At 35.6% G+C, this 22418-nt stretch overlaps 1 protein-coding gene across 1 annotated transcript in view; it reads right to left on the reverse strand.

Moving 5' to 3' along the window:
• Positions 1-22418, reverse strand: part of LOC121326453 (sodium/hydrogen exchanger 9-like) — a 61972-nt gene that overhangs the window by 26001 nt on the left and 13553 nt on the right. The window contains exons 4-11 of the mRNA XM_041269725.1: positions 22027-22142; positions 14476-14581; positions 11017-11164; positions 10402-10498; positions 10031-10119; positions 6368-6481; positions 4233-4344; positions 3740-3893 (exon numbers count right to left, since the gene is read on the reverse strand). Of these exons, the coding sequence (XP_041125659.1) occupies positions 3740-3893; positions 4233-4344; positions 6368-6481; positions 10031-10119; positions 10402-10498; positions 11017-11164; positions 14476-14581; positions 22027-22142 (936 nt within the window). The remainder of the gene's footprint in view (positions 1-3739; positions 3894-4232; positions 4345-6367; positions 6482-10030; positions 10120-10401; positions 10499-11016; positions 11165-14475; positions 14582-22026; positions 22143-22418) is intronic.

Here is a 22418-nt window from a genome sequence, read left to right on the forward strand (position 1 = left end):
AGAAAAGGAGAAGCTGGACAAAGGAGGTTGATTTATCAGTCCTATTCTTCTCGAGGTTTGCATTACTTTCCAGAAGTTAAGGATTGGATAGTTCTATTCAACCTCTCAAGTGGTGCAGTGTTGAACACATTCATTATCCCTCACATTGTCCTTAACCAGCCTTTCTCTATACAGTACGTCATTGATTCATCACTTTTGCCTCTTGCCCTGCAGTTCCACTCTTCATCTGAAATAGCACTACCTGTTCCAGTGTCTTTAAATGTTAGAAATTATTATATGTCTTCTACTGTTTCATTTTTGTATGTTTAGAAAGTCAGAAATGTGTATAGCACTTGGATAAAGGGGTCAAACGGGACAAGTGTTCTCAGAGCACAGGCTTGCACTTACAAAATAGGAAACACACAGCCGTGCTGATAGGTAAAGTGCCAACCAACAATAGTCAACATTGTTCTAAACCTAGATTTAGTGGCAGAGCTACAACAATGACAAAAGGGAAAGGGATGTTGTATGATCAATTATTTAATATATTACCAAACCACACACACGCACACACACACACACACACACACACAACAAGCACTCACACCACAATATATAATAACATATTGGCAGGATTAAGAGTAAGAAAACTAGATTGAGAACGTAGGATTGTATTAAATGCAAATCATAATAATTAACAAGTGCTGAGAAATTAATTTAAACAAGGAAATGTTGCTTGCAGCAGTATTATTTAACCTTTTGTCGTTGTACATTCTGAAGCATGAAAACTCAGATGTCATAAAATCAGTGAGCACAGCAGCTGAGTACCTGTCAGCATGCGATGACACACTGGAACCATTAAAGCTTGTGCCTGAAGTTATTTTTATCCCTCACACATACTACACAATAATAAAAAAAACTCTGTTCCCTCTGAAATGTATTTGCATAATGTGGTGAAGGAAATTGTGCATTGCCAAAAAAGGCACTATTACTAACTTCCTGTATTAGGACCGACCCACCAGTTATTGTGCACAGTATGTTTGTTTTTGTAGGTTGTATGTATGCATATGTGCTTTGTATTTGTAGTGTATACGTACAACTACTGTTATAAACTGAAAAAAATGTTTGTCTTGCTTCACTCGGCACCATACATTCTCAGTCTTGGCTACTTTGTTCTGCTCAAACCCCGGGGAGATATTTGATGTGTTTAGTATTTTCTGTGACGTCAGACCTTAGGTACTTGCCTGTCCACCCGAAGTGGGGGCCCATCCAAATGTACACTCCTAACTACGCCCCTGCAGCAGCATTGATTGATAGATAAATAGATAGATAGACAGGTAGTCAAACCATACATTAGAAGCATTAACTCCTGGGCTCATGATCTCATTGTGTGGCACCTGCTGCTGCTGCTGCTGAAACCCTGACACGGCTTGAAGCAGTGTGCCCAGACATGCTAGATTTGCATGTACGATTCCCCTGATTCTTAATTTGTAAGATGCAGGCTCCAGCTTCAATTTAGAGGAACATGACACCTGGCCTCCTGTTTACAGCCCCCTCAATGTATGTATGCTCTTGGGGGCAGAAAAGGGCAGTATCACGGGGTGGTTCAACAACATGACACTCATGTCAAGAGACCTGTAGCCTTGATGGATAAATAATGCATTTCATTCCTGGCTTAAATCTTTCTCTTGATCACTGAACCCTGTTTGTTGTAAAATCAAGCAACAAATATCTAAATAGTATTTTCATCAACTGCAGTTTGCAGTTTTCTAATGCTCCTGATTGTGAGTCAGTGGATGTCTGAGCGAAACCTAGGCAGATATTGATGATGTTATTGAAATACTACAGGCAAGTAATGGAAAATCTGGCAGCCTTTTCTTTAAAAGACAGATTGTATTTCGAGAAGAGGTCCCAGGGGGAAATATGCATTTGGTTGGATAAATACAACATCCATACACCAAATGAAAAAAAAAAAAAAAGTGTTACAGAAAGCATCCCCAGCAGGAGTTGCTTTATTTTCTAGAAAATTGTGTGACTAGACCAAATATGAATGCTTTCAAAATATACATTACTGGCACATACTTCTCTCTACATCACTATAGAGACACTGGATAAAATGCATTTGCTATGACTAATCCTTACACCATTATATTGCCACTTCATTCTATCAAGATATGCCAATCACACACTATTTTAATTATTTGTAGGAAATATGTTTATTTAGAAATCTGAATAGTATCTCAGCGGAAGATTCATATTGTTGTCAGGATATTTGATTGATCTTTTTTTTATTTGCTATCTCCTTCATCTTGTCGACTAAATATAACTATAAATAGAAATCTTCTTATACTATAGTTAATAGTGCTCAATGATCAAATGTACCTAGCAGGAACGTGTCATTATACTCCGGAAGCATGACCTGCATATTTTACACACTGTAGTTAAAATGGCAGGTTTTAAATTGAGCACAACAGCTTCACATCTATTTTACTAATTGGATACACTTCAAAGACAATTATATGTTGTTTGGATAAATGTTTGTTTGCATTAGGTCAACAGCTCATATGGTTATTAATGACACATAGAAATGAACCGTTACTAGCAATGCATCTTTGTGGCAAAGTGGTTGATTGTGTGCAGGTACAGGCGATTACAGAACAGACAGACAATTATAATCCTAGTGAAAAGGTTTGTTTTATTTATTTTTAAATTCAGTGTCTGACGGCAAAACAAACAGTAAATAATAATGGAGGTGAGTAATACAGCGGCGTGTATTACTTAATTTATAATCCCTGTGTTGCCACGCAAATAATAATCCTGTTTTTATTATATACCCACACAAAACACAAAACACATACACAAGTCTGTCAGTGTGTGAATTAGTGCTAGTGGTGCAAATGCAGTTTTATTTGTAACAAAGGTGCAGTGTTGTCTGGTTTCATGCTGGCCCCTGGTGACAGCTCTGGAACCGTGTTAACTGTCTGGTAACGTACAAGGCAAGACGAGACAATTACAAACAAACAAAAGCGCAAAACCCACGGTTTTCAATAACACACTTTTACTGTCCTTCTGGCTTTAACTCACTACAAACCAATACGAAGGAACAGATTCTCCGTCCCCCTTATAGGCTGTCACGCATGACCCCTTGGTAAATGAATGCAGCTGCCTTTACAATCTGCAGCTGCTGCATTGTTTCCCTTCCAGGTCAATAAGTTCTTACAACTGAGTCTCGCTTTTTTCCAGACTGACCGACTTCCCGACCCGGGGAAAGAACTGTCAAGCCAGCCTGTCAAAAAACTGTCCTCGCTTAGTACCCTCACAGGTTGGGAGGGAGATTTACAACCAAGGTTCATTGTATTTCTGTCACAGTCTTGAGAACACAGTACGGGCCAGATGAGGCTCTTTAATTGCATTACATAAGAAAAGACAATAATATTAAATGTACACACTTGCTGAAATATTGTATATTCTATGCAATTACTCTGGATGTATGGTAGAATATAATGTGGTATTGCTATGTTCAGCCTAAAGGTCAAAGTGCTATTTGAGATATGATCCAGATTGCTTTCCTAGTGTCGTAATTCGAACACTATTTCTTAAACAATAAAGAAATCGTTAGTTGAAGATTGAAGCCTACTGTAAGCCCTATTAAATGCCGTTAGTATAAAGAGCAGACACAGTGAAAAAAATATAACAGGAAATCAGTAAAACTGCTTGATACTGAGTAGACATGTTCTGTAAAAAGAATGTTCACACTAACCTGATACTCAAACAAGACAGCACTGGAACAGTTCCACTACCAAAGATCCACACAGTGAAAAACACGGTGAGCAATGTTGTGGTGAGCATCATCTGTTTGGATTCAGTGGATGTGTCTCGGATTGCCAAAGCAAATGCAATTGCCCCACGGAGTCCTTTGCAAAGACAAGACATTTTTAAGTGTCAAAGCCAGAACTTAAAAATATAGCTGGTTTTACTAGGCAGTTTTAAACATTGTGTAGTTTAGTGGACAGGCTGTGATTATATTTTATAGCAGATTTAAAAAGTACAAACTACAACAAGTGTGATAACTGTGACAAAATATATATTTTTCCTTTTTTATGCTTTTCATGATCTGCAAAAAACATCTAGAGTCAAGTGGTGCACACTTGTTGTTTGATATTACAAAGTACTTTCAGAAAACAAACCTCTTACAATATTTATTAGCACCACTGAGTCAATAAACACCATGCAGTAAATTTAATGTGCCGTACCTGAAAACATCATCATGTGCTGAAAGCTACAAGGGATCTTTTTTTTTCTACCCAGATTAAGAAGGAAAGATAGAGGGTATATATTGCATGCTCTGGATGCAAAAATAGCTAGCTGTAGTAATTTAACAAATTAAGGAAAAAAACATTTATACCATTTGTGGATTGTACAGGGTTGTTACAAAGTCACTTGGGAATTTAAAAGCAATTGTACAGAAAGGCTATTATTAGTCATAGAGCACTGATATATAGTAGGCTACGCTGCCACATGATTGTCTGAACATTGATCCACACAGTGGGTTATTTTCTATTAACAATTGGAAATTATGCACACACAGCCATATAACAACACGGTATGTTACATATTTATAGGACACATATTTAAATGTTGTTTTGTTACTTTGATTTACTATGTTTAATGGGATACGAGAACCACCTTCTGAAGACATGTTCCTTGCACAGAAAGGATCTAAGGACATTCTATTTTCTGGGCAGCATTTTATTAGTGAGGAGATCTTTTGAGAGATCACTTGATACAAGATAAAGTAATTTCTACTAATTAAGTACTCTTCAGCTGTTTTGATTTGTTGATGATTCCTGAGATCTACTCAAACAAAGAAACAGTTCCTATGGGGAAAAAAAAAAAAATCTTGAGCAAGGCATATTGCAAGGCCAGTAGGCAACAAATAAAAGTATCAGTATCAGTATAAAATTCTATTTACGTTCTGAACAAATAAGCATTATGGGGCCTAGTAGAATCCATGGGATGAATTAAAAAAAATAAAATTCTAAGTGTATGCAATGAACTGGAATTACCTTTATGATGCAACATTAAGTAGCACTGAACGGCACAACTAGAAACAGGGAAGATAATTTTAGTGCTTCATAAGCAGCACTAAAGGATGAAGTTTCTGTTTAAAACAGAACAGTATAGCTGAAGCACATTTGCCCTGGACTGGAAGGAGAGCTCTCCTATGGAGTGAAGGAACAGTTCAGTTCATGACAATGACTGTACCGTAGTCAGTTACTTCCGTACTGAATGCTCAGCCTTTACACGGTTCACGTCACCTGCTTGAACTATCATGCTTGAAGCCCAACTCAAAATTCACTTCAACTGCAAAGTCTACTCAGAACAGTGCACATTTCAATGAAACAAATGGATGGCAAATATAGTTATGATAGTTATTAAAAGATATGTAGGACTGCGCCATACAAAAATTTATATTTCTTCTTTCTACACAGAACTTATAATATTCAGTGACTTGGGCATTGTTCAGCTTTATATATTAAATGTTGATCTGAAACAATTAGCTATTTGGATGCAGGCCACACCAAACTGTTAGGAGACCAGGAGTAATGCAATGGATATTACAGGAATAAAGGATGTTTGAGCCAAGAATACACTTATTTCCTCAAATAAGATTGATTTTGTCATGCCAAATAATAGCCTCAGGGGTCCTTTGAAAGCTAGCATCGTTTGAAAATGGTGTTTAGAATCTGTATTTAAAAAAAAACAAAAAAAAACAAACAAAAACAAAACACACACACCTAATATTGCCAATCTGCATCAATAACTATATAGAGGTACTTGAGTTTGTGAAAATGTCTGATTAACAACACTGGAGACAGCATTGCTCTATTTCTCCACAGAGCAGGTATAGTAAGGGCAGCAAAAACGTGAACTACCCAACTCAACGTTAACCCTACCCTGCATCTGAGTGTATTTCTGATTCAATAACATCCAATATAAGGCCTCTCTGATAGACCGCCTCCAGGACTGATGCTCAAGGTCACAAAAACAAACCAAGGACATCCAGGCAACACCAACCATGCTGGACAAACTTGTTGGAAATAGCTTGCATGACTATTTCAATTAAAAAATAAACAAATAAAAAAAATGTAGAATTCTGTAGTTACATTATCAGAGAAGAAATGTTGTTTTTGTTTTTAAATTTGTTCTGCACACTTAACTGACAATACTCTGAAAGCACTTTTAAAACAAATATACTGTAGAAACAGCTTTAGACTTTTTGTTTTAGTGTTTCTCCTTTCTGAAAATGTATGTATACGGTTACATACATAGTACTTGTGCATGTACATGGTTTGCGTGTGGAGAATGGAAGCCAGTGAAAGGATACAAAGGCCCCTGCTATGAACAGTGCGTTGAAGACATGGTTTAGAAAGGTAAACATTGCCAGGCCCATGTAGCAAAAGATGAAGTTCTCCGCAAGGAAATTCATAAACTCACACACCTGGAAATAAAGAAAGAACAAAAGAAAAATGTTATACGTCGGTGATCTTAGAAACCAAATAGCCAGTTTCAGATAGCTCAAGGCAATCACTCATGTAACAATTACCATTTTCTCTTGTACACCTTTAAATCCAAATTGTGGTATCAGATGAACTCTAACCTCACTTTTCTCATGCCTCTAAAATAATCTTTATCAAAAACTGAAATCCTGCTGTAATCACCTTCTCAACTCTTAACAAATACATGCTGTCTTCTAATTGTTCACGTTTTAATTGACAGATTAATGGTTCAGTGTGTCTTAAAATAGGCAGTCAATCCATTTTTATCAATTTCACATTCCTAAGTTTTGTGGATTATTTAAAGTACAGCCATTGTCTTTAGCCAATGCTGGTTCTCATAAGATACCCATTAATCTTCCTGAACCCTTCACCACCTACTGCTCGGGTGTAATTTCAGTGTAATTTCATAGCATATCAAAGCTAAGCTATTTTCTTTCCTTTACTCAAAATACTGTACAGTACATGGTGTATTGACATGAAGGCCAATTACGGTGGTATAGCCAGATCTTAGCAAAAGCTTGAAAAGGTCTATTTAAAAAGCATTTGTTTCCTTGTTTGAGCTACATTTGTTCAATGCATTTCGGTCAATTTGAACATCTAGCCACAATAATTAATGTAAACTGGGACACTGACTTACTTGGTATTCACTGCTACTGGGTGGTTTATGGTATTAATCATGAGAAAAACAATGCTAGTGTCCTTCCATGTTCCCAGGAATGGGAGATGGGTTCAGAGCTATATCCTTTTGTGACAGAAAGACAATGATTCTTGGTGGTAGATCTCCCTCCCGACTTGTGAGGGCACTAAGTAACGGGAACAGAATACTCTGGACCACTTGACCTGACACTTCATTCCAAGGGTTAAAAGGAAGTTGGTCATGTAGAAAAGAGACGGAGCATCGGTACACAAACTCATTGACCCAGAAGGCAAATGATGTGGCAGCTGCAGGTCATAAAAAGCAGCGGCAATTGTTTACCAAGGGATCATTAGTTAAGGTATAAATAGGGGTCGAAGCAATGTTATCTGTTCCTTCGTTTTGGTTGTGTTATTGACCTGGGAGGACCTGTACTGTTGGTGAAATAAATAGTGTTTGTTTGTACTGTCTACTGTTGAGTGCATTCACTAGACGGCTAACACGTTCTGGAGCTGTCGCCAGAGGCCAGAACAAACCTGGAACAGCACTTCACCTGTACCACTGTAAAACTGTAATGCACCACAATCACTAATTCACGCACTAAACGGATGTGTGTGCGTTTTGTTTTTAATGTGGGGGATCCAAGAACAGGACTATTATTTCGGGACCAGCTTGGGGGGATTATAAATGTAAGTAATACACGCCGCTATATTACTTAACATCGTTATTATTTACTGTTTGTTTTGCTGTCAGGCACTGGACTGAAAAATAAAACAATTGTCTGTCTGTTCTTTAATCACCTGCACCTGCACACTATCAACCACTTTGCCACACCTTTCCATATATTTCAGTTGGAGAGAGTGAAGAATGACAATATCTTTCTCTACAGCCATTGTTTATGTGTCTCAGACAAATGCACATGCAGATGTTTATCTTATTAAGAAGAACTTTGTGAGCACAATGCATAAGCTTGACATAAAATATATATTTTTTTGATGATTGCATCATACAATTTTTATTCGCCAGATTTAGTTAAACATTATTATGGACATGTACAGACAACTGACCTCCCCACAAACAAGTAACGCAATAAAATTATCTTTTTTAAAACTCTAATACAGTGTATACCATAATGACAATCTTGTATTATCAAGTTGAACACATTTATAGAAAGGTGATTTGAATAATAATAAATAATGCTGCAACATATTATTTGATAGGTCTCAATAAGTACGAGTCACAGAACTACACTTATCTAGGCTGTTGAGAGAGTCAGAATCTGAGAGCATCTGTCCATTTCTTTATGTCAAACATCCACTTTTTCACCTGCATGCTGTGGATGTAGGTCATGCTAATCTGATTGTTCTTGATCTAATTTTGGAGGTGGGGGGTGTATGTCTCTGACACACTGGTTACCTAAGTGGTCAATAAGTATGAATATGATTCCAGTTAACTATAAAAGGGAAGGGTTCTAATTACACATAAATTAAGTTACCAGGCCTCTTAGGAGCAATTGGTAACCAGAGTTAAAAAGACATCAGCAATGACGAGGGCACTGAAACTTAATTAGGAAAGGGCTCTGTTATATTGCACGCACTTGCATTTAAAGAATAAGCAGGGTTCTGAAAAACACAGCTTTGTACGTCCCCACGTGTTGCTACAACTGTTGAAATGATGTACCTGTACTTTTCCTTTTCATTGCTAACTGACAACTTTTGAAAGCTCTTTCTAAAATGGCTGCTGTAGTGTACTGGGGTTTGAGATCTGTCCTCTAAATCACTGCAAGAAGAGCAATAAAAAAATACAAAAACACAACAAGTGCTCTTGCTTTTCTGTTCCATGCCACATGATGGATCGGTATTGCTGTATTACCTGTTTGACAATGTGGGCTGTAATCCTTACACTATCCGTGCACTAGAGCGGACATTTTGGAAAGAGCTTTGAAACAGACTTTAAAGGTATATGTGCAAAAAGTTGTCAGGATGTTAACAATGAAAAGCAAAATTACAGGTACATTATTTAAACAGTTGTAGTAACACATGGGGGTGTGTAACACTGTATTTTTCTGAACCCTGCTACTTACTCTTTAAGAGACCTTCTGATTTGATATGATTTAAAAAAAAAAAAAAAAAAAAAAAAAAAAAGATAAATCAGACAAACAACTTGGGAGTTTTAGGAAAGCCAAAGCAATCAAGTTCTTAAAAGTTATATTAATTCAGTTGTGATCCACAACCCTCATATGTTAGTGAACAGATTACAGAGATGGTTAAGGATAGTCTAAGAATCCTAAGAATCTGTGGCATTGCTCAGGGACACAAAGGGAGCCCCTTTAGGACTGAAAAGCTACATGGTGGGGCGAACGAAAGCAAGAACACTAACTACTTTGTAACCAGCATTTGTAAAGAACAATCCAGTCATGCTACATGTGGCATTATAACTGTCTCATTTTATAATGCATCTTGCATTTAATCCAATCCAACGAAAGTATCACATCTTTCCAAATTGTGCCATGCTGTTTTCTAGACAAGCCATCTTGTTTCCAAACCAACCTATTTGAATACAATGTGTTTTTTAAAACTATTTCTTACAAAACAATTTGTAACGCAAAGTCAATTGTTGTGGCATGCTGGCCCCTGCATCCAGCTTTCAAAGCTATATGCTTTTGTCACATGCAGAACCTAGCACTCTTTTTTACTTAAAGTACCCTGCAATTCCAAATTGTTACTTGTCTTGTGATGATTTTATTGTCCTTTCACAATAAAATGGGCAAATCACTACTATAACTACATGCTTTTTAACCATAAGCAAATATAATGCCATTATGCTACAGAGAGCATTCTTTCTGTAATTCCCCTACCTGTTTAGTTATTGATTTGGCTTCAGTTGAAAGATTGAAGTAAGTGTAATGGGATTGTGTCATTCCACAGAAAAGCACAGCAACAATCCCTGCAAATAAAAAATAATATACTCCCAATATAGAACTGCTAGAAGGCTGCCAAAGTACTTTCACTTTAAGATGTTTAAGAACTTCCCAGTTCAACCGCTGAAGGGAGGCAAGACATTTTGTTTTTTCAGAAAAGGCTGGCCTAATTTACTGGTTCGCTTCACAGTATTGTAATATTCCAGGTGTTTTTACAACTATCAACACTAGCTTCCACTATAACTTCAAAACGTATTCATGTACTGTGTTGAAATTTCAAGAATAAATCTGTCATCTCAAATGCGTACCTGTTAGACCACAGGCCTCTGCAGAGAGGAATGCACTCCAAGACATTAGGAAGAACAGTCCAGTTTCCACCTGTGGATATTCGTATAGGTTTGTAAACTTGGTAATTTGCTCTCAACAGGTCAAGGAAAAAAATACAGACCTGGTCTACAGCGCCATACTTTCTTTTGAAAGTACTACACTGAGAATTCTTATATATTTTGTAATCACATCCAGATTTTCCATTCTCAACTTACTAAACAAAGAAGATGGCAACTCGTGTTTCTTTATTCAATTCAAACTCAGAGAAAGCAACTGAAACAGACAAATTTGCTAAAAAGAACATCTAAAAATTAAAAAAATAAATAATTCAAGTTAAATTAAAGTTAAATAGGCAAACGTTTTGGCTAGAGCCTTTATCAGTGTAATGCAAGTTATAACAGTGGATGAAAAGCACAGCAACAGATTAATTACAGATTAAGCTTCATATCTTCAATGCAGGGTGGGCTAAGTGCATTGTGCCTTATAGCATACTTTTCATGAATATGGCTAATAATAATTATTAAAACACATTGATATTGTTTTTACATTCAACTAACTAGTAAACCCAATTTCACCGTTTAAAAAAGGTACAATACAAAGGATATCAAAGCTGTAATAAAAGTATAGAGGGTTCCCATGGCAAAAGAGCCAGCGAAAATCCCAATGAAGTGTCCAACACTCAGGAAGAAAGCACTTGCACTAAAAGCTGTGGGGCTCTCTGGAGGTCTGTAAGCTGCTATAGAACTGAAAAACAGAACAAAGCATTAAAAAAGTCAAAAGATACAGAATATAAACTTGATATATACACTGGAAATTATACTGACAATGTTGTTTGAAGCATTCTAAGCAATCCCACACACAAAGGCACTAGAGTGGCAATGTATATATATATATTTTTATTGAATTCACACTGAGTAGAAACAAATTTGTCTTAGCTGAGAACAGACTTTTCGGTCACACTGAAATGAAACGTGAACTACTTAACTCTCTCTAAATATATATTAAAGAAAATCTAGCCCTACATTGAGAGTAAACAAACTTTTTGACCCTGTCCTTCCTTCCGCCAAGATCACGTAGTTCTGACAAACAGGACAGCCTATTACAAAAAAAAGTATCACATTCTATCATATGTTAGAATCACCACAATAATATGACATTATTGGACTAGGATGCATTCAAATATGACCGTTTAAATGCTTTCTTGCAGATTAATTCCTTTCCACTTGGGATAAGAGCTGCCAGTCAAATGGCAAATTTTCAATTATTCTCAGAGTATGCCAATAAGATCATATTTTGTTTTAGATCTTGACATATAACACAGACTGTCAGGCCTGGACCCAACACCCACAGCTGTAACTGTTAAGAAACAAATGAATCACTGCAAATGCTGCTGTTTTTGCCAACTTTTTACTTTTGTTGTTGGCTTACCAAGCCTTGCAGTGTACAACTATGGCCAAAAGTTTAGCATCACCTAGAATTTTAGGATGGAGACATCATTTAAAAAAACAAACTATATGAGCATAATTTAGATATTTTATTTAACATTGTGTAATCAAAGAAACTACAAAGTTATATCGCAAGTGTCTATCGCAAGTGTCTTCCTGTTAGATTTCGAAATGTATCACGTTTATGGAAAACTACAAAGCAGTATGTAATTCAGTCAAGATAACATTATTCACCAGGTTTCATTCGACTTTATGGAGCTAAATTAGGTAATTCTATAGGGTGATGCAAAACTTTTGGCCATAACTCTATGTTTAAGTATTTCTTTTAGAGGCACACAAGCTATGAATGTTATTTTCTACCTTATGAATATTTATCATTCTTTACGTCAGTGTTTGACAACAGAATCACAGTTGCTATTCAGGCAGATATGTTGTTTATCAAATGAAATATTAAAGTGTGCTCATTGTAAAATACTTCACTGCAAGTGCCATTCATTGAGCTCAAAGAGATGTGTCCATGTGAAATCCCTGGAGTTGGTATTAGCTTTACAAAGGGAATCACATTGGTTTCAAATTATACATCTGTTACATATATTTAGTAACACGTTTTTACAATTGAAAATATTTTAGGTTCAGTTTTCCTTTTACACAAAATGCCCAATGCCTTCCTGGTGTTTAGTATGACGTGACAAGGTCTATTATGATTAGAGCCCTGTGTTTTTCACGACTTGTTTTTTTTAGCCTGCAATTCAGTCCTAAACCTCCAGATGTCCGTGTAACCACTCCAGCTAACCTGATCAAAAGAATAATTAAGTAATCAACCCATAAAATTCTGGCTAATTAGAAAACATCCCCTAATTACGATGGACAATCATTGCCATTCTAGAAGTTGATGAGTTTAAAAGAAAACGTACCTCGAGACTTGATGTTTTAGAACAAACTGATGTACCAACAAACTCAAAAAGCATTTCTATGAGAGATCGCTTGCAGCAATATCCACCTGATGCATGGCACACTGATGGGTAGAACTTTTTTTGAAAGCCGTAACATTAGAATTCAAACATATAATAAAATTGCAGAATTAATAAATACGTACAGAGCACTGGTACAAGAGTTGCACAGCACAGATGGCAGAATAAACAAAATGTGTGTTATTAAAACTTTCCAAAAAGTTTTGGAAAAATTGACAAGTTACTACACCCTGATCAATGCAAAATAAAACCATGTTTTATTTAACCAGCTCACAGGTTTCTGAAGTCAGTAAGGATTTTAGACCCACAACATGTTTGTAGTTTGAATATTGATCCCCTCCTTTCAGACTGTACTTCAGAGTTTGATGCTTACTGTGAATCAGAAATGGAAGGATATCAACTATATGCATAAGAAAACGGTAGTGGAGTTTTGGAGAAATGCAGAACAATTTATAAAGAAAAGCTCATATTTGCCAATTCTGTGAATGCTGAATGATGTGTTTCTTCATATGAACACAATTTCAGAGCAACGTCAATCCATGAAAGAAGACCAGGTTAACCAACTGACAATGCTTAAGTTTAATAGCAAAATGTAATGCACAAGAACTAAGAATGGATTTTTTTTTTGTCTTTCATGCAAACATAAGTAACACTTATGGGCTTCATATGAACTTTTTTTTTTTACATTATGTTCAAAGAACAAAACAAAACCACTAAAAACAAAACAAAAAATAAATAAATAAACACAGCTTACATGTTAATGAATCTCTCAAATGACCAGATTCCAGTAAGTGGTTAGAATATCTATACTGTTCAGACAGAAACAGGAAATCTATTAAAAAAAACAATACCTTCTCTTCTGTTGATGAAATATATATTTGTGCCCGGTGAGATCCAGACATCGAGAAAAATTTTAACAAAACAATTTGCATAAAAGTGTACTGGTAAATTAAAACTTATAAATAACATATTTACACTGACGAGTTCTCTGAAATAATATTGAAAAAAAGTCCTTTTAAAATCCTGTCATACGTATTCACAGGGATGGAAGGGGTTAAATGTCAGTCGCCATCGACAGCGTTCTGTTTATTAATCTGCTAATATATACCTTGTAGTAATGGGATGAGCAATTCAAATAGTTAAAGCAACGTAATGAGATGAGTTTTTAATGATTGCTCATTATGTGGCTTACTGTGGAGGCTATATCGACATCTCGGGGCTGTAGGACTAAATCACTGGTTAAAACAGAAGTGAAAAAACGCAGGACACTAATTATGATATTTGGACAGTATTTTTAAATCCTTATGCAAGATGCTTTATAAGACAACATTTGGTACAGGTGGGCCAAGCGGAACCTAGCATTGCAAAACAGCCCTACAAGAACACGCCTAAAAATGGTTTAGCATTTCAACTGTTACTGTGTTTAAAACTGTTTTTAAAGAAATATTTAGCTTGGAAGTATTTTTGATGTCATCTTTATAGCATAATTTCACTAAAAGCATGGGTGGATTTATGAATGTTTGTTTAAGGAGTACATTACATTCACAAAATCTATCAAGTATAAGGTGTATGCATAAAAACAAAACAAAACAAAAAAAAAACCCACAGTTCTCATGCAGTTTTAGAAGTTTAATCTTACGAGCTTAGAACTATAGCCACAGCATCATTGAGTACACTTTCCCCAAACAGCAGCGTGTATAAGTCCACGTCGACATGCAGCTCTGTGAAGATGGCGAGCACCGTCACTGGAAGGAAAGCAGATTGAAATAAATGGTTAGTTCAGTTCCCAATGGATGCTGTGCACATTCTCTCAAATGCTTTCAGATTCTCTAAACCATGTCAAAAACGGAGTCCTGCTTTAACAGTGTTTTGAAAGCACACTGTATACTACAGTCTCAGAAGAGACGCTGTTTACATTCAAACCCAGCCTGCCTGACAAGTTTGCAGTTAGTACCGTCAATTCAAGTGAACAAATACATATGCAAACTGTACAAATATTACAACTAGCTCCATCAACCCACAGAGAAGTTTCTTAGTGACATTATTTATAGAAGAAATAAGATCACTATAGACGGTTCATTTAGTTTTAGTCTTGAAACTGAATCGCACAATGCATCACAAGCTTTAAAAAAAAATCTAATTTCCTCATTCCAATTAATATTGAAAATAAACACACATACATACAAAACATTACTGCAGTATGTGTAAGATCTTTTTGCACTGGCAGGGCTGGTTGGTAATCATGACCTTTCAAAGTCCATTTCAATCAGAACGGACCACCATTATAAAGCAAACTGGTTTGTAAATCTCAGTTCTATTTTGACGTTACAGGAGGGTTCTGGATTTATGGCTCTTTAATGATATCTTCATCATGATTTATGGGCAGAAAACATACTTTTGTCATATTTGTTTAAAAGTGACTTATAGTGCTATTTTCAAGCAATAAATCACAGGAGAAAAAGGGCAACAAATCTGCTACCAGCTGGCAAACAGAGGTTTTGGGCTCTGATTTTCTGGTTACAGTTTCTTCATGTGTATGTAACTGTAAATAGAAAATAGAAAATAATTGTTTAATAAATCATTATTTACAGATTGGCAATTGTATCTCAGTATTTTTTTTTTAAAGCACTTCTAAATTTCACAGCTTTTCCAAATTACACTTTGCCCTGTAGAATACAGTTGTGGAGCGAATGTGAAGCCAAAATCGTAAAGGATTTTATCTTTATCATACAGAAAACAAACAAAAAAAATTGAATGAAATGGCCACAAACGGTTACAGCTCAAAGAGTTTTGACATTTTGTTTAAGGATATTGAAAATATTAAGTATGTATCTTAACTGGTTTAATAAAAGGCACCATGTGGATCTACTAATACATTAAAGCACACCCTATCATATTAATAGGGTTCTTTTTTCTCAAAATTATCTCCAAAATGTGTGTTGGAAATGGCAGCTGACATGGGATGAGTACAAATGTTATCTGGTAATGCCATTACAGGCCGTGTTTATCCTAGTTAGCAGGAATTAAAACATATGGCAAACATTTCACATCATTAACATCGATTTTGACTAAAGTCTGATATTCATAAAACTTCTCTAGGTTGTTGTTGACTTAAGCTATTTTTTAAATACCATCAGTTAAATGTTAATATATAAAACACATGAATTCCTAGTGCTGATTTTTGCAATGCACCATGTGGATCTTATTAAAATGTTATTGTTAAGCAGTGTGTTCTTAATAAAATATTTTCTTGGAAATTCAGCACAATTTAGATTTTCACTCTTATGTTTCCAATCCTTGGCACACAATCAAATGCTAACCACAGATTGTTTTAGTGTAATTTTACTTAAATGGGTTACAGCAAATAAGCGATTTCTCACCTACATATCATTACAATTAACAAATTGAAGCAAAAACAAACCTACAGCGAAAAAGCCCTACTGAGCCAGAAAAACGACTACACCAATGGTGATAAGCTGTGTTACTAAAGACCAAGGCTAACACTGTATTTAGTTATACTTATTCCTCAAGATTAAATATCTTGTTAACAAGAGTGACTTGGCGCTTAAAGTGCTACTCATTCAGCTAACATCCACACGCAATACTGCATAAGCTCAGCCCTGCACAAGAACCAGCGTTACTTGTGTTTTATGGTGCTGTTTAAAAAGGACAGCAAGTATTGTGCCGTAGCTGTAGAACTTAATAAAGGATGGTAGATGGTAGAAAAGGCCTTGGTAACTATAGCTATCCTGCCATTGCCAAAGGGAATAAAATGCAGAGATAACGTCAAACAATGAGAAATGTAAATTAAGCCTAGTCATCTTTTAAAAAAACACAGAGATCAAATATGTTTTTGCAGCACATCTGTTTTTTTTATTTGTTTTATTTTTGCTTCAATGTCAGGAGGAAAGTTTAGGCACCTTCTTTAAATAAAAAAGAAATTGAAACAAATGAAAGTCAAAAGGAACCAGTGTACAACAGCACCATTATCATTACCGCATTCACAAAGAAGCAATACAATAGTACATATTACTGGAGAGTACAGTGTTACTCTGTTAGGTTGCTAACCTAAATAGTGTATCAATGAATTACTTTGAGCTGCTATACACAAAAATGTAAAATACAAAAACTAAAACAAACTGGACTGCACTTTTATGAACTTTCACATTTCTATGGAAACAAACGTTAGTTTTAAAAGAAGAAAATACAACATTTTCTGGTTTTTTCCTGGCACTAGGTTAGCTCTAAATTGCTGCACAGCACTTTATAGAGCTTGATGAACTTGCACCTGCTGTGTCCTGAGACAGGAATCCAAGCTTGATGCTTCTCAGCTGCATGTCACTCTGGTGGAAGGTGCAGTTGTCTACCAGAAGCAACACCTTTCTCTGTACCAGGCAGGTGTTCCCAGTTGGAAAGCCACTCTGTGAAGATCCCTGTTGTCATCCATGCCTTTGCAGATGTTCGGTTGATAATGGGCAGCTTGGAGAGATCATTTGGGAAGCACCATGGTTTCTTACTCTTGGCGTGAACGAGCAGAGGTCTCTTTTCAATTCCGGTCATGTTGGTACATATAAGCAATGTGATGCGATTCATATTCTCCTAGTTTCCTGAGAATGCCTGCAACTGAGAGTATGCCCCCTGTTCAGAAATTTACATAAGTAGAGTTTTGTTAACATTGAATGTGTCCTGTTGGTCAAACTTGGCAAGGATTGAACATGATGTGCCAACAGCCAACTATTTGACAGGGTCAAAGTTGTGCTCCAAGTCAGCTGCCAGCTTTGAAAGCTGAACCAGAAGTTCCTTGGGCCAAATTCTGCTGCAACCAGACTAACATGACATCACCAACTTCCGTTACAATTCCTTCTCTCTACTGTTCTCTACTTGGATTTCCATTTACAAATGACTACTTTTCTTCTTATTCCTGAAAAAAGTAAAGTTGCACATTACTGTATGAAATATACTGTATCAGAAAAGTATGAAAAAGTGATTTCTTACCTGATAGAGACAGCAAACTTCTTTGCTGCCTAGACTGGTTTGCCCCAAGCTCTCTACAGTGCGTAAAGGGCTTTCACTTTTTAAGCCTAGGGCAGGTCAATACATGCCTGGACACCATCACTGCAGAAAACGAGTTCTGAAGGAGCGCCACCAAAGAAAAAAAAAAATAACACAAAGCAACTGCAACAGCAGCAGATGCAAAAACACAGTTAGCATTCATACAAAAAAAACAATCCCAGTTGACAAACACTATACAGCACAGTGCGACTGCAGGAACTAGAAGAAATCATTCAGGCAAAAATAATTGGTAGGAACATAGTCAGGACATAGACAAAAGCCGCTAGAACGACACTGGAGCAACTTGAGGTGGTATATACAGACTGTGGTGTGCAATAAAGGAAAGGGATTTTGGTTCACTGCTTTTTCAGTAAGGCAGATGTGTTAGTATTAAGTGTGTGACTAGGTCAACCTCTATTTATTATTCCAGACACAGATGAATAAAAAAGTTCGAGGAAAAAAAAAAAAAAAAAAAAAAAAAAAAAAATCATAATTTGATAAACAATCCAAAAATAAAAGCATCTTTATTTTACTTTCATATTCTTTACGCTCTCCTTATTGAAAGGAATTTCGAACAAACTGACAAATGTTAAAATGTTCCTGCCCCCATGGCAACATAGCAAGCAGTCTATAAATAATCTGTTTCCATAGCAATACCAGAAGGAAGAAAAAGCAACAGTTATTTAGGAAATGTGTGTAAAGGTTAAAAAAGGGCACTGACACTTAAAATCCAATTGTGTATGCAAATACCAACCTCCTTAAATTCTCACATATCCCTATGTATGGTCTTTTTTTGCATCACCCTTCCCTCATGTCATTTTACCAAATATAAAATCATAATGGAAGAGGGCACAGTCCACTCAATTGCCATCCAAGCAATACAGTATTAATGCTTCAAACTGATAAAACATTACTGTAAGAAATTTATGTAGATACTGCATGTTTTCCTTAACACACATCCTGTGAGGCCAACCATCTTACTTGTACATGCTGAGCAAATTTGAATAGGTGACCTCCAGGGAAATTTATTTTATTAATTTTTTTTTTTTTTCACAGAGTTATATTTAAACTAATTTTGTCCTAATAAAAACACAAAGCCTTTAGGAATTGAAGTGCTCTACCAACATTTTTTAATTTTGTAACACAAAATATGCAAAGGGGTCTTCAGCTGAAATCTGTTAGTGGTCTTATTTCTTCCACGTACGCAGGGTCTGTTCGGGGACATGTTAATTCAGCCTGAAACTATGATGTCTCTTGTGTGGAATAATATGAGGTATCCGATTCAAAAACATAATTAGATGAGTTCATTGTTCAGACAATTTCTTGCAAGCAATTTACCAATATATAATGGGCAAATTATAAAGTGAAAACATTGCGTCAATTCAAGCTGTCAATGCCATTAGATGAAAAGTTATGGCATGTTCATTATACATTTAGATTTGTAGAGCATGAGGAAGTAATTATGCAGTTTAAAAGGCAAGCTGGGCAGTGTCCCATGACAACTTGGAAAAACTGTATTGCAGACAAGAATAAAATATACATTGACTCTAGATGTACAGGAAATATGCATCAGTTAATATGTTTAGTAATGCCATAACAGGACAGTATGAGAGAGTGAGAGAACATAATGGCTGGAATTGCTTTATTCAATATTTGTTTAAATAATTTAAACTTTTTAAAACTTGTTCATAAACAACTTTTGCTCTTTGTTATAACTGGAACTGTACACAGTAGGTATATTATAAATATATATATATATATATATATATATATATATATATATATATATATATATATATATATATATATATATATATACATACTGGAGAGGAGGGCTATAGTGGAAAATTATTGCCCTGAGGGAAGACTATTGTTATTGACAGGGAGCTTTAATGCACGAGTCTGCAATACATAATTAATATATGAGTCAGTCAAAATAATACCAGAGACAAGGTTGGATAGTAAATTTTATTTTATATACTGTAAATCCCTAAATATTTTATTATGCCTTTTTTCGTGTATGATTAAAAAAACCTAAACAATTTTGGGACGAATCTTAGTCCTGTAGACATAATGAAGTAATATACTGCTACCAGTGCAACAGGTTGCCAACATTTCTAGAGCAAGGTTTTATGGGTGCGATTCGCCAAACATTTTTTTTGCAAATATTCACAGCTTTACAGCATTTTGTTTAAATATAGCCGATATAGCATAAGTAAATAATTAAATAACATAAATAATTAACAGAACATGCTTTTGAAGTTCATACTGCATAGTTATCAAAGTGTTTTTCTTTCTTTTGTAGTTTTGTGATTTATTTAAGTCATAGAATCTGTTTTTTCATTCAGCCATTTTCTGTTGTTGTTAGGAGTGGAGATGAAAGGTGTTCCTTTGAAAAGGGGCAGGACTGACAGTGATGTGAACCAGTCACATGTCAAAGGGAGACTATTGCCCGGTGGTTTAAGGCAATAGTTCAATCTACTTTTGCTCCTATGACGAGGTTTTAACCAATTACAAGCCAGAATTTCCAAGCACTGACATATACACACACACTATATATGTTATATATATATTTATTATAGTCCTAATAACCTTCAAGCCTCAGAATGTTCACAGTATATTGATTATCTGAAACAAAAACACCAAATTATCAAAAGTGCCCAGCCATTTAAAGTAGAAATATCAAAAACACAAGCCAAGTTTCAAGAAACAATTGGGGCAACCTTGGCCAGCACAAAGCAAATAGGCACAACTGTCAAAGCGGTGGGGGCCAAGGTTGACACAATTGTTTCTTGAAACTTGGCTTGTGTTTTTGATATTTCTACTTTAAATGGCTGGGCACTTTTGATAACTTGGTGTTTTTTCACATTCCCAATGTGTTTTTGCTTCAGATATACATATGCGTGGATAAAAGTGCCCGGGGTCTTCAAAAATCTGCAAAAACATACAGGAGGAGGAGGTGGACATATTTACCTTCCTTTGGCGACTTATTTTCTACATTTCACGTATGAGTACTGCGAACTACAAATTAAATGTGGAATGGTGTTTTTGGCCGATTTACTTTTGCTGCTCCAATAGCCTGAAAACATAAACTATCCATGCTGTTTAGATAGTCATCACTGGAAGTTCTTGCGCTTTGCTGTAACTTGGCGGGAGGAACTACTGTTCCTCTCGATATAACATGTACAGTTTATGGAAAATAATGTAACTATAATAGCTGAATGCAGAGATCTACTTCCCTTACATCCAGCTGCTTAGCAATGCAACTTAAAATTGGAAAAGTGTGATTCACCTTGCCATTCTGCTGATGGATACATTAAAAAATAAGAACCAGTAAAAAACAATAATAATAAAGCAGGGTTACTCTCAACATTTGTATAAACATTAACTGTACTCAAAGTTATTATTCATACAGAAATTACAAAATAGTAATAGAAAGGTATATTTGGCAATGCTGTGCAAGCGCCTGAAGAACACAAGAATACTGGCTGGGATCAAGACTGATAGAATAAATAGTGCCCACTAGATTTCCAGTGATTTTCTCTTTGAAGGCAGGCTTCAAAGAGTATTGTAGACTATTAAACATATTTCAGTATACACTTTATTTCATCAATAACAATGTGTTACAGTTCATCCTAAAATCATTAGAAAGAAACAGCTAAAAATTAAATTTCACTTAGGTAATTTTGGACTAGCTGATGTTAATGTAGTAAGACCGTCCATGTTTAGTAATAATCCCGGTCTGTAAAACCAGCAGCTGATTAAAAATGATCAGTTCTCAATTGGTTTACAAGAGACCCTCATGCACCCTTCCTCAGTGAAGGTTTTATTTTTCACCAAGCACTTTCTCCTGTAAATCATTCATGTGTTAATATCATCGATGTGTTAATAAATGTACACATTTTCGCCATCAAATAATGAGTCTAACTCTTTGACTTGACATAATTTGTTAGGTCTGCATGTCTATTGAGACTTCATTTGTATTATTTAAACAGGTTTAATGAGATTTTTATTCAATGTCATACATTTTCAAGCTTACAACAATATAGAAAAAATAAAACAAGCACAGGTGACGAAATAACTGGCATTCTGATCTTTCATTCAAAAACAAAAACTATTCTATATTTATATTTCATACCTGGGTCAGTGGCTGACATCAAAGCCCCAAAGAAGAGACAGTCTGTGAAAAATAAATCCATTCCTTCACTCTGGCCAAGGTTTGTCATGATTTGAACAAACCCAAACATAATAGCCCTGTTAAAAATGATACAATTAGTATTTTTGGTATCAGACAGTAAAATCAAACTTGTTTGTAAAAAAATTTAAGTGTTTAGTGTGACAAACTTCACATTCAACCTTGGCTTGTGACTCCTTTCTACTTAGTGGATATGAATATACTAAGGTATTGTATACCATCAGAATTATGTATCATATACAATATCTTTCTAAGCTGTACAAGGTATTATTGTCGCTCAATGTAGAAATCCACAGTACAAAAATGATTCCACTTTTCTGTGACTTGATCTTGTT

The sequence above is a fragment of the Polyodon spathula genome, chromosome 14, assembly GCF_017654505.1.
Source record: "Polyodon spathula isolate WHYD16114869_AA chromosome 14, ASM1765450v1, whole genome shotgun sequence".
Taxonomy (NCBI): Eukaryota; Metazoa; Chordata; class Actinopteri; order Acipenseriformes; family Polyodontidae; genus Polyodon; species Polyodon spathula.